The 11,893-nt window shown below is 43.0% G+C and overlaps 1 protein-coding gene across 2 annotated transcripts in view; it reads left to right on the top strand.

The window, feature by feature from the left end:
• Nucleotides 1-11,257, top strand: part of Ccsap (centriole, cilia and spindle associated protein) — a 16,444-nt gene extending 5,187 nt beyond the window's left edge. Inside the window, exons 2-3 of one of the 2 annotated variants that reach the window (XM_004640806.2) lie at nt 7,149-7,417; nt 8,661-11,257. In XM_004640806.2, the coding sequence (XP_004640863.1) occupies nt 7,149-7,417; nt 8,661-8,846 (455 nt within the window). In that variant the 3' untranslated portion in view covers nt 8,847-11,257. Of the gene's footprint in view, nt 1-7,145; nt 7,418-8,660 lie in introns of both variants that reach the window. The other variant, XM_023700824.1, reaches the window with a different exon arrangement.
• The last annotated feature ends 636 nt before the right edge of the window (nt 11,258-11,893 follow it).

Genomic DNA, 11,893 nt, shown 5'->3' with positions numbered 1-11,893 from the left:
GGGGTGGGGCTGGCTGGCATGTGGTGCTGGGGGATTGAACCCCGGTCCCTGTGCTTTGCTAAGCTTGTTCTAAATAGGTGCTTTAGACCACTGAGCCATCTCACCAGCCCTGGATCTTTTTTTTTTTTTTTTTGACATGTCTCACTGTGTAGCTCAGGCTGGCCGTGAATTCACTATGTAGCCCAGTCTGGCCTCAAACTTGCAGTGAGTCTCCTTCCGCAGCCTCCTGGATGCTGGGATTGTAGGTGTGCGCACCGTGCCTGGAGGCCTTTTGATTTTAAATATTACACATAACTTCATTTATAGAAGGTGAAGACGTAGCTCCTGATCTTAGCTCTCTCACTACACTCCATCCCACGTGTGAACCAACACCCATTAATCCCTACAGCCTTTACTCTGTAGCTGTTTTCGTATAATTGGTCACTGTTCTGTGAATGAAGTAAGGTTAGGTGAATATGATTTGCAGATGGGCCATGTGATATATTCTGACTATATTTTCCCTGTTACAGTTTGTTTTTCCCAAAGTTAGTCATTGCGTTAGTTTTTCTTTTGCTTAGCTTTAGTGTTCCTATCACTAACTCAGCCTGAAAAGATCCAGGAGAATTGCAGAACGTGTATGTCAGACACAGCAGAGGTTAGATTGGTTGGATGTTTTCCTTGGAGACCTTTCCTCGGAGCCCTTAACCCTCCTCCTGTCCAGTCTGGAGTCTTCCACGGGGGTCCGTTCTGCTGGCTGGGGTCTTCTCCCTCCACATGTGTCAGAATCTCCCACTCTGGATGTTGAGCTGGGCCCATACTGGGACACCACAGGTCTTCTCTTTCCTTTGTCTGTTTCTTACTTCAGGGGAGCACATCTTCTGTTGGTCCTTGTGTGAAGATTTGGGGTTTTATGGTATTGCATACCTGAAAAAGTACTGGATTGGTGTTTTGGCGAGGCAGAGAATTTTACATGAGGAATTTTAGACTTTGAAGCCGTTATTATGCTGAATTCTAGTTCTGTGCTTGCTTCAAGCACTGTGCTGTTCTGACACCTGCCCTGTTATGGGGTGCTATCTTGGGTTTTTTTTTTTTTTTTTTTCTGTTTTGTTTTGTTTTGTTTTTTTGTCTGTGGGGAGAAAGGAGAGTGAAGCTTAAGCTTATAGGGATTCTTTTTATTGCACATGTTCTAAAATTGGATGGATAATATGTCTGGAATAATATGTTTATTTGTTTTGTTTTGTTTTCTCCCTCTTTCCTTGGGTCAGGCCTTTTCAACCTGGAAGCTTCTTTCAGCTTATTATATCTTAATATTGCTTAAAATAATTGCCTTTGCTCCATTTTTTTCTTCTATAATTATCCTTGGTTGGATGGCACATCTCCAGAATCAAGCTTCTAACATTTTTGTTTTTAAAGTTTTAACATTAAATTTTTTGGGAAAGACCACCTGCGGCCCCAGCCCTGGTGCCTTCTGGGTTCAGCAGCCACCCCGCGCCCCCTGCTCTCTGGCCATCATGATTCATCTCCATAATGTACTGATCTTTATCCACTGAACCTGAAATTTTATTGACACTCTGCATGATGTCATCTCCTAGTCCTTGTCTTTTAGTAGGGTTTGAGAGAAAAGAGACTAAATGTACATGTCTTGGTACTTAGCTCAGATTTCCCCTATTTGCTGTTTTTTGTCTTGTTCTTTTTTTTTTTTTTTTTTTTTGCAGAACTGGGGATTGAACTCAGGCCCTTGTGCTTGCCAGGCAAGCACTTATTCTACTGAGCTATCTCCCTAACCCTGTTTGTCTTGTTGAGACAGGGTTTTACTATACAGTTCAGGCTGCCTTGGACTCATTATGTAGGTTAGGCTGGCCTGGAACTCACAGTGATGCTCCTGCCTCAGCCTCTCAAGGGCTGGGGTTACAGTCTGTTCTACCCCATCCAGCTGTATGATTGCTTGCTTTTTTCTTTTTCTTTTCTCGAGTGGGGAAGGGTCTACAGGGTGTTCAGGATCTCACTACTAGATCGGACTCATAGTGATCCACCTGTTTACAGCCTCCTAAGAGCTGGGGTTACAGGTGTGTGCCACCACACCCAGTCTTAATTGCCATCTCAGTGTGCCCCAGGGGCACTCTTCTTTCTTTTTCTATCTTCTTTTTTGATCAGCTTTGCCAAGGTCCATTTAGGGTCCCCCCCAACTAACTCTTGACTATGTAGATTCTTTTCATTATTATTTTTGAATTTTGCTCATTAATACTTTCTGAGATGGATGTTACCACTGATTTTTTTTTTTTTTTTTTAACCTCTGTGTTCAGTAGAGCTCCCATGATGTGGGCCACATCTGTTTGTTCCACCCAAGTGCGGCCATTGGGCGCTTGACTGTGATTAGTGTGTCCTTTTTTAAAAAATGTATTTAGTATAGAGTCTACAGTGTCTCACTACCCAGATCAGACCTGTAGTGCTCCTCCTGTTATCAGCCTCCCAAGGCTAGGATTACAGGTGCATGCCACCATGTCCAGTCTCAATCAGTGTCTCAGTGTGCCCTGGGGGTGGGGCCAGCATGGCATACCAGGGACTGAACTCTGGTCCCTGCATCTGCTGAAGTAGATGCTTTAATCTGCTGAGCTACTGTGTACTTTTAATAATGAATTTAAATGTAAATTTAAGAATCTCATGTGGCTAGTGGGTATTGTATTGGGCAAGTCCACTCTAAGTGAAGACTAAATAAAATTTTAAATAGGCATTTTTTTTAATCAGTGGGGTTTTTGTTTTGTTTTGAGACAGGCTGTCTTTTTTTTTTTTTTTTTTTGGTGGAATTTTTAAACTGAATTTATTTTTATTTCTGTGTTCCTTCAGGTACTAAGAGGCTGCCATAGCTACCGGGAAATACTGGCTTTGTTTGAAAAAACTCTTTAAATTTCAGTCTTTCAAATAGGATTTTGAAAACATATATTTATGTGTAATTATTGTGTACCAGGCACTATTTTAAGTTTTATAAATATTAAAATTACAGTGATACACTCCACCTTTTTTCTTCTGTATTTTCTATCTTTGTCTCTTGCTGTAGTTAATTTTTAAGTGTGTCTTTTTATTTAAGTACAGAGGACAAGCATGCTTATTTCATAGTCTGCAGATAATAATTTCAGGATCACAAGCCTGTTGTTTAGTTGCAGCCCCCTTACTGTCTTCCTCCCAAGTGTGCCTGGCTGTCTTTTATGTGAGCTAGCAGTTGTGTTTGAAAAAACTTGGAGGAGTCACATGGGGCCGAGGGACTGCCAGGAAGACTTTCAGTCCAGTGCTGGGACCATGGAGAGTTAGCCTCCAATGGCTTTCTGTGTTCCATTCAGGCTTGTTGTGACCTCACAGGGAGGGATGGTGCAGGTGCTCATTGTTGCCCATTGTCACGACTTGCCTTCCTGTCTCCACTGCTCCCTGCTCAGCTCTGCAGTTCCTGCCCTCCTGCCCCCTTCTCCACCTGACACCCTTGCTACCTGATACAGACTTTTTATCCTCATTACTTTGGTTACTTTGATATTTGGAATTGCTCCTTCCTTTCTGAAACTGTTTCCTCAGGTCTCTTCTGGTATATTGTGCCCCCCTTGGGTCCCCTTATGAAATAAGATGCTCTCAAGGGCCTGATGGCACCCTCTCACTTCTGGCTCGACCTTCTGTGTGACCTGTGTGGACCAGGAGCCCTGCTTCTGCCCAGAACTGTGTCTCCAGGGCCCGCTTTAGCCATCTCGGTGGCTTCACCTGCTCAGTCTTCACCCCTAGAAGGGCCTCATGAGGACTGCTCAGCATACTCGGTTCCTTCAGGCTTTCCCGTCCCTGGTGCCACATGGTGTCTCATGTGTAGCTCAGCACTGCCGAGCTGTCTGCTTAAAGGAAACCTGGACTCCTACCCCTGTGCCAGGTAGGTATTGGTCACAGGGGTCCAGATGAACCTGAGTTCTGTTCTGATCCCTGTGCCTCTGACCACTTGCTGTCACTGTTGGTGACTGACCCTCTGACCATGTGTCATTTTTGCCTAGCTCAGTTGTCTGCCTCCCTGGCTGATCAAATCCATTCCTTGTGTTTGCAGCTAGAGGCCAGAGGCCTCCTTCCTAAAATACAAATAAGGACCACATTTCTCAACCTAAAATTCTTCAGTAATTTTCCATCATTATCCAGATAAAGTGAAAACTCCTGAGTTTGAGCTAGGTATGCCAGCGCATCTCTGTAATCTCAGCATTCTTGGAGGCTGAGACAGGAAGATTCAAAATTTGAGGGCCATTTGGGGAATTTATTCCTATTTTGGGGAGCAAGACCTGGAATATAGCCTATACTCCCTGGGGTCAATCCAGAGTGCTTCAAAAAACAAAAATAATCTCCTGAATTTGATGTAGCAAGTCTGTTTCTTTCTTGCCACTCAGAATGGGTCTTATCCTTAGATTCTCTTTGTTCTACTCATTTGAAACTATTTGTAATCCCCTCCCCATACCATGCTTTAATGTCTGCCCAGTCCTGCATCCTGACACGTCTCCTCTGCTCCTTGAAACTAGGTCAGGATTGCCTCCCTGGGAACTGGACGGGAGAGGGAGAGAGAAGAAAGTGGTCCTAGGAGCCATGCGAGGCCTTTTCTCAGCATCGTTTCACCCCACAGGGCCTGCCTTGCCTTCTTCCCTTTTTATTGATCCCCACGGTTCATCTTCCTCCTGCCTCAGGGCCAGGAAAGGAGAGGTGAAGTGAGGGCACAGCCCCCAGTGTTTGGATACCAAGTGGACCTGGTTCTTGTGATCACATGGCACCGAGCGTCTGGGCCTGCTGCATGCCACCCCGTAGCTGGTGTGTAGAGATGGACACACACTGGCAGCCCTAGAGCAGGCTCAGATGTAGGCACCTTGCCTTCAGTGTTTAGTAATGAATGAAACAGTTTGGTAGAGTCCAGGTCAGTGCTAGGAGGACAAACTTTCCTGACAGTCAGCGGCTGCTCTGCCTGAACTGCCCACATAGGGTCCACTCTGACTTTAGGAATGGGAAATAGACACAGAGCCATGGCCGGGAGCACTGGGGATGGACCCTTGGGGGTGGGGGAAAGCAGAGCAGCAGGAGGGATGGAGACAGCTCTGATGCAAGTGTGTGATTGGGTGGAAAGCAAACAGACCTAGGGCAGGTTTATACAAGGTAATAGATTTTATTTGAAAAGAGAGGATTGTTAAAAAAATAATACTAAAACCCTAAAAGGTGTCCAGGGGAAATTTCCTCTTCCTCCTGACTATAATGATAAAGTCACTTTCCCGTGTGATGCAAAAGCCTATGCTATAATACTCAATGTTGTTAAAAACCTATACTTTGGTAAAATAACAACAAAAAAATAAAACAATTGGGTTGTAATGTGCCAAAGCTCTTAATGCCCCTTCAACGGCCGTCGCCCTACTCAATACAAAGCAAAAAAAAACATAGACAAGCTATATTAAACAATCGGGCTGCCATAGATTTTTCACTATTGTTTCACCATCAAGGATATAAAAAAATAAAAAACATACTGTTTTAACCTATCAGATAACAGCCATCAGATACAAAATCAAGTAAACATACTAAAAAAGTTAGCTCAAGATATCCATCAAGGTAATAACAGGGGGTTATTTTCAATATCCCCCTAGACAAATAATCTGACAACTGCTTTGATTGGGCCCGTGATCATATTTCTTCTGGTCCTGCTCATTGGACCTTGTATAATAAACTGTTTGACTACATATATACAACAAAAAATCCAGACAATTAAGTTAATGGTGTTGAGATCTAACAATGAGCCTCTCACACCCCCGGACAACTCAAGTTAGGAGGTTTAGATAAATCAAAGATTTAATTCCCAGATAAAAACCAGTGGGGAATGTAAAGGGTTAACAGAGTTTTGTGCCTTAACTGTAAAAAATTATAAAAACCCCTTGTGCTTCCTGTTATCTGTTCTAAAAAATATATTCTCCCTTTCGGCTCAAGGCTGTTCAACAATAAATAACTGTTTCTTGTCAAGGCAACAAACAAACTTCCTCCCCAACCATCTCCTATAACGTAGTCAGCTTAAGATATATCTTATAAAAATATATACTTATCACTAAGCTATAAAAATCCTTTTAGTTATAAAGTTTACAGCTGTGTCAAATAAATATAGTTTCTCTTGCTCTATATGAGATAACAAATTTGCTTACCAAACTAGATGTGATTTGTTATAAATACCCTCTTGCTACTTACGTTCAGGGCCAATCAGCCTTCTCCTGTGTGAGAAGTAGCTGACAGACCTGAGCTCAATAAGGCTCTATTCAGATTTCTATCTGGCTGATCTGGTTCCTGTGCAGAGTTGACCCGGAACATTCACGCTGGGCCCACAGGCTCCCCTGCATCTCCGCCACTTCCCCAGCCCTTGACTGGGATAGTGAAGTGGGGACTGTGTGGTGAGCTTGCTCCCTTTCCTTTGTTCTGGCTTTTCGTGCTGCAGAGGCAGAGCTGGACACCCTGGTGAGTAACTGTGGCAACTGCTCACCATTGTGACGGGGTCTGCCACATTGGGTGGCCAGTTAGCCCTTAGGAGGAGCAGATGAGAAGTGGATTCTATAATCATGGAATGTCAAAAAGAAATGGGAGCCAGGAACTCAAGTGCAGTAACTTAAAAACTCACTTTGCGATCCAAATCTATCTCTGAGGCCAAGCCTGGGGGTGACTGGGTTTGCTGTGGGGATCATGCAGGGAGCCCTGGGGCTTGGGTGCTCTCAGCGTGGTACTGACCTACTGACGCCTGAATTTTTTTTTTTTTTGAACTTCAGCCCTTGAGCTTGCCAGGGAAGCACTTACTCCACTGAGCCATCTCCCCAGCCCCATGACGCTGAATTTTGAGAGGCAGGCCTTGCACCAGGCTTGGCTCACTGTTCCTGTGTTTGATTTTAAAATGCGATGAATTTTTTTTTTTTTTTTTTTTGGAACCGGGGATTGAACTCAGACCCTTGCACCCGGGCCCTTGATGAGTAGTTTAAAAGTCATTATGTAAAATTGTTTCTATATTTCTGCTTTCAGTGAAACTTGTGAGTTGAGCCTTTGGTAAAAATATTGCTACCTTCATGAAACATTATGATTTTTTCAACACAAAGTAACTAAATGAAAATTAGATCTTAAGCTATTTTTATCCTATTTTCTATTGTTTTCAGAAGTACTCCCAGTGGAAGATGTAGAAGAAAAACCCAAACAACACACCAAAAAGGAAGAGGCGGAGAGGCTACCCACCAGTGTGAAACCTCGACAGCAGCCCAGTGCCTTATTTGCTAGAGGAAACAGGAAAGCAGTCAAAAGTCCCCAAAGGTCATTGAGTAAAATAAAAGAAAACAAGCACCCATTTGCACTTTACGGCTGGGGAGAAAGGCAGACAGACACCGGGAGCCAGAAGACCCACAATGTCTGTGCTTCTGCCTCTGTGCACGAGGTGAGCCTGGCCAGGATCCCGTTGTCCCTTTGGAATGTCACTGGGCCTCACCCTGGGCCACTGGGTTGCTGTGGAGGTCTTAGGGGGCAGAGGAGCCCAGAACTAGGCCTCTGCTTTATGAGCAGGAGGGTTCTCAGTATTGGCTGCGTGGCACACAGGGGTGTTGGGCAGGGTGGCAGCCAGTGCTGGCAGGGTTTACTAACCCCTCACTGGAGAAGCAGGTGACAGCATAGTTCTCCCCTTCCCCCTCCCAGGACCCAAGGGTGTGGAGGAGGAGCACAGCCAGCGCTGGCAGCTGCCTGCCGAGATTTGCCACTGGCTTCTCGAGAGCTCTGTTTCCTTCGGCTTTGATGACCTGGCACCCTTGACTCTTGTTATTGGTGCTTCTGATTAGCTGACACCTACTGGAGACTTCATTTTGCTCTTCTGAGCAAATTCCACCATTTCCTTCTTTGTCTTTTTTGGATACATTTTGCCCACAAGAACTTTAGCCCTCTGGTTCAGCCCTGGTTTGTTTCTGTCAGAACCTGAAACATTTCAGAGGAGAGGCCCCTCACAGATGCAGGTGTGCAACAGTTACGTATTTTAGCATTGTTGCTGTGACTGCAGCACAGGGCAAGGGATGCGTTAAGAGGTAGGAAGAGGAGATGCAGACTCTGATCTGTGATTAAACAGTCAAGTTTCACTGAACAGACTCTGGGCGTGAATTGTGATTGAACAATCAGTTTCACTGAACAGACTCTGGACCCAGCAGATGGTGTTATTGGGAGTGAAATTTGAGAAGAGAGTCTGTTCTCTAACAAAGGACCTCTGACAAGTTCCTCGGATTGATTTAATAGGATTTATCCTGCCAGAGGATAAAGGATGCTAAAATCCTTTAACATTGCTTTGTGTACTGCTTTAAAATATTAAAAGTTTACTTACTGAAACACTTACGCTTTATGGAAAGTAGTTCCAGCAGTTTCCTGAAGGTAATTCTAGAAGCACATATAAGTAGTTGCTTCGTACTTCTATCTAAAATATAATTTTCAGTTGCTCAGTCTTGTTGTCACAGGTCATGGGTGAGCCATGGTGTCAGGTAGGAATGGCTTCCTGGGAAGCTTTTATTGCAGAATCATAAACGGAAAGGTAGGGCTTCAGTTCAGGGCATCCTTGTGGAGTGGATAGCTTTACTGTGGATGTTCTTGAAAACTGGTACCAAAGCCACGTGAGTCATTATGCTTTATTTTTGAACTCTCCTTAGATTCACGAGTCAGCATTACGAGCCAAGAGCAGAAGACAGGTGGAGAAACGGAGACTGGCTGCACAGCGGCAGCGAGCCCACTCAGTGGATGTGGAGAAGAACAGAAAGATCAAGGCCCCCACAGGGGCCTCGGCAGACAACCCCTGGGTGACCGAGTACATGCGGTGCTACTCGGCCAGAGCATAGTGAAAAGGACAAGAACTATTAAACCAGAGTGGACACAGGTTGAAGAAACCAACTGGTTATGCAAGGCTTGGCTTAGGGAATTTGCAAGATTATTTTATTTTGATGAATATCGGTCACCTACCTCAGCAGTAGGGCAGACAGTGGAAGCCATAGACATTTGGTTATTTATGAAGTTGAGTCCCTAAATCTCTGATATTCTTGTAAGAGTTTAGTTTTAAAGCATCTTAATCTTTTAATATACAGACACCAAATGCCTTTAACTGGCTACAGATGCTTACCATCCCACGTCCTCCAGACGGAAGGTGGAGCCCATTATCTCCCTGTTCCCAGTCCCTTTAGATGCCATGAGAGTCATCTGCATCCTGCAGTATTAAGACTCACTTTTACTTACTTCAGTGGACTTTTCTTTGTGAAAAAGTATCCAAGAATTTGTAACGAAACTGAAACTTTGGTAGATCCTGAGAAGTCGACTAGTCTTTTAGTTTCCATCACTTTCATGTAGATTATGATATTTAAACATTACGTGGGCTGGGTGAGGGTCACTATTCTCTTCATATTATCATCTAGGCACTTAATAGTGTAATAGTTGAGATACATTCCAGTAAGTGAGTGGCAGTGTAGTCTGTGTGTAGAGTAGTAATGAAGCTTCTTTTGAGTCAGAGTGTCACATTTTCTTAATTGCAAGATGTCCTTTTAGAACACGTAAGGGACAGTCTGGACTTTTGGCATGCACCCACTGTGAACTTTTGCCTCTTTGTTAGTAGCTGGCTGTAACAATGGGAACTAAAAGTCTAAAGCTGTATGTCATGCACTGAGATTGTTTGGTCCATGGGCCAGGGGTGTGGTAGGACACCCATTAGGGATTGCTCACCTCCATCCCGCCTCCGGCTGGCTGTACTTTTTCTTCTACAGAACTCAACAAAGTCCCGATGATGTACAATATTCATACTTTAGGTTGAATACATTGATTCCTGGCTGGTAGATCTTAGCTATACCTTATTGAGAGAGTGGTGCAGCATGTAAATAGTGCTTCTTGCCTTTAGTACAACTGCTTTTAGGGTAGAAAAATGGTTTTAAGAAACACTGATTCCTCATCAAAGGGGAGTGTTCTCTGTCTTGCACAAGGGAATCTCCTAGAAGAATTTGTGCTAAGTTCTATCAGAAATACGCCATTTCTGTGCCCACTTAGCATCTGAAGATGTGTGGATAAGGTTGAGTTTTTTCTTGATATTTTTACTCTGGGTCTTTGAAGTATGATAATTTTTAGAACACAAGTTGGTTTCATTCCACGTAAAATTGTCACACTGTCATCCTGTAACTGTATTGAGCTTTAAAAATGCATACTGAAGAATTATGAGGGTTTAAGAAAAAAAAACTTTAAGATATTTGTATATTTTTGCATAGTCCCTTCACATAGAAAATTCTAATCACTGAGATGTAGATTTAATGAGGCAATTCTAAATGTTGTCCAACACAACCTTGCTCATAATTCTGGTGGATTGTGGTGCTAATTCTGGTAAGTCTACACACTGCAGGTACCTGAAGGTCACATATTTGTGGTAGTTGTGACAGTGAAGCTGTTTTGTGAAAACTCTGTGAAGCCTTCTCGCAGGTTGCTTTATTATCCATACTGGGCGAGTCACCTCTAACAATGTCTGATGGGTTGGGAGTGGTGAAGCCGCCCAGCTCCCCCAGCCTGTGAACACTTGGGACTTTGTCGCTTGTTTAGAAAACAGGCTTGCATTTGTGCTTACTCTGGAAAACTCCAAAGGGGATGAGGTGGCTCTAGAAACAATGTTGCACACCCCTCCCTTTTTTTAAAATACAGAACAAATGAACACAAATTTTGAAGAATTTTTTCAAATAAATCAGCATGAATTAGTTATGAACCCCCCTTCTCTGCTCTTTAAGATTTATTTTCTTCCCTTTTAAAAAAAGAGTAGTAGCTATCTTTTGATAATTAAAATTATCTATAAAATTTTTAAAGTTCTAATAACTTTGTGGTCATACTTTTTCTTATTCTAAAAACTAATGTGATTTTAATCATGTTCCCAGTTCGTGGGACAAACTGCAGGACAGTGAGGTAGTTCAAAATTACCTTTCCTGTTGGAGGATATCTAAAAGTGTTTGAGCATTCAGTGATATTTTAAAAAGCTACATGAAAATGTTTTTAAATTTTCAAGTTTTTAATTAAAACAATTTGCACTAAACATACTTTTTTGTGTTACTTTTACCTGAAAATTAGTAATAGCATATAGAAGTAATAATGTCTAGCACTGTGTAGGACCTGAATGATTAATACGAAGATGTGAACCTGTTCTAATTATTGTTCAGGAGGTATCTGAGTACCTTCTTGCTCTGTTTGCTCATCCACCCCATAAAATTCCTGGGTACTGTTTTTTGTTGTTTGTTTGTTTGTTTTTTTGGTGGTGCCTGGGATTGAACACAGGGTCTTGGTATACTAGTCAAGCACTCTACAACTGAGCTAATCCCCAGCCCTTATTTTTATTTGAGCTAGGGTCTTGCTAAGTTGTTGGAGCTATCCTTGAATGCATGATCCTCCTGACTCCAGCTCTCTCAAAGCTGGGACTGCAAGCTGGTACCACTGTGCCCAGTTTTTATTCATTTTAAAATTCAGCTGAAGGTATAATTAGTTGTAGATAAGCTGACTTGCGCACAGCGCAGTATGCACATGTTTACACCATTCCATATGTGTTTCAGTGAAGGTCAGTTGCTGGCAACTCAGGAGGACTGTACATTTAGGCTGTGGGACCTGGACTAAAGCCATGAGGGCAGGCAAGGTGGTGGTTGGGATACTGATAGTTTTAATGTCAAAGAATCCTATGTAATTTTCCCAACAACAACAAAAATCTACAGCATCTTTCCCTGTTCCTTTAAACTGACTGTTGTAGTAGGCATAAGCTTTGTAAATGGAATGTTAGAGTTCTTGGTGCTTATACCATCTGAAAGTATTACTGGCAAAGAGGAAGAGAGGCAGAGCACATATTAGAAGTGAAGCCAAGCGTCTTGGTGAGTTCACTGCTTTG

The sequence above is a fragment of the Octodon degus genome, unplaced genomic scaffold (genome assembly GCF_000260255.1).
Source record: "Octodon degus isolate 3935 unplaced genomic scaffold, OctDeg1.0 scaffold00127, whole genome shotgun sequence".
In the NCBI taxonomy this organism is placed as follows: Eukaryota; Metazoa; Chordata; class Mammalia; order Rodentia; family Octodontidae; genus Octodon; species Octodon degus.
This window is presented reverse-complemented; position numbering and strand designations above follow the sequence as displayed.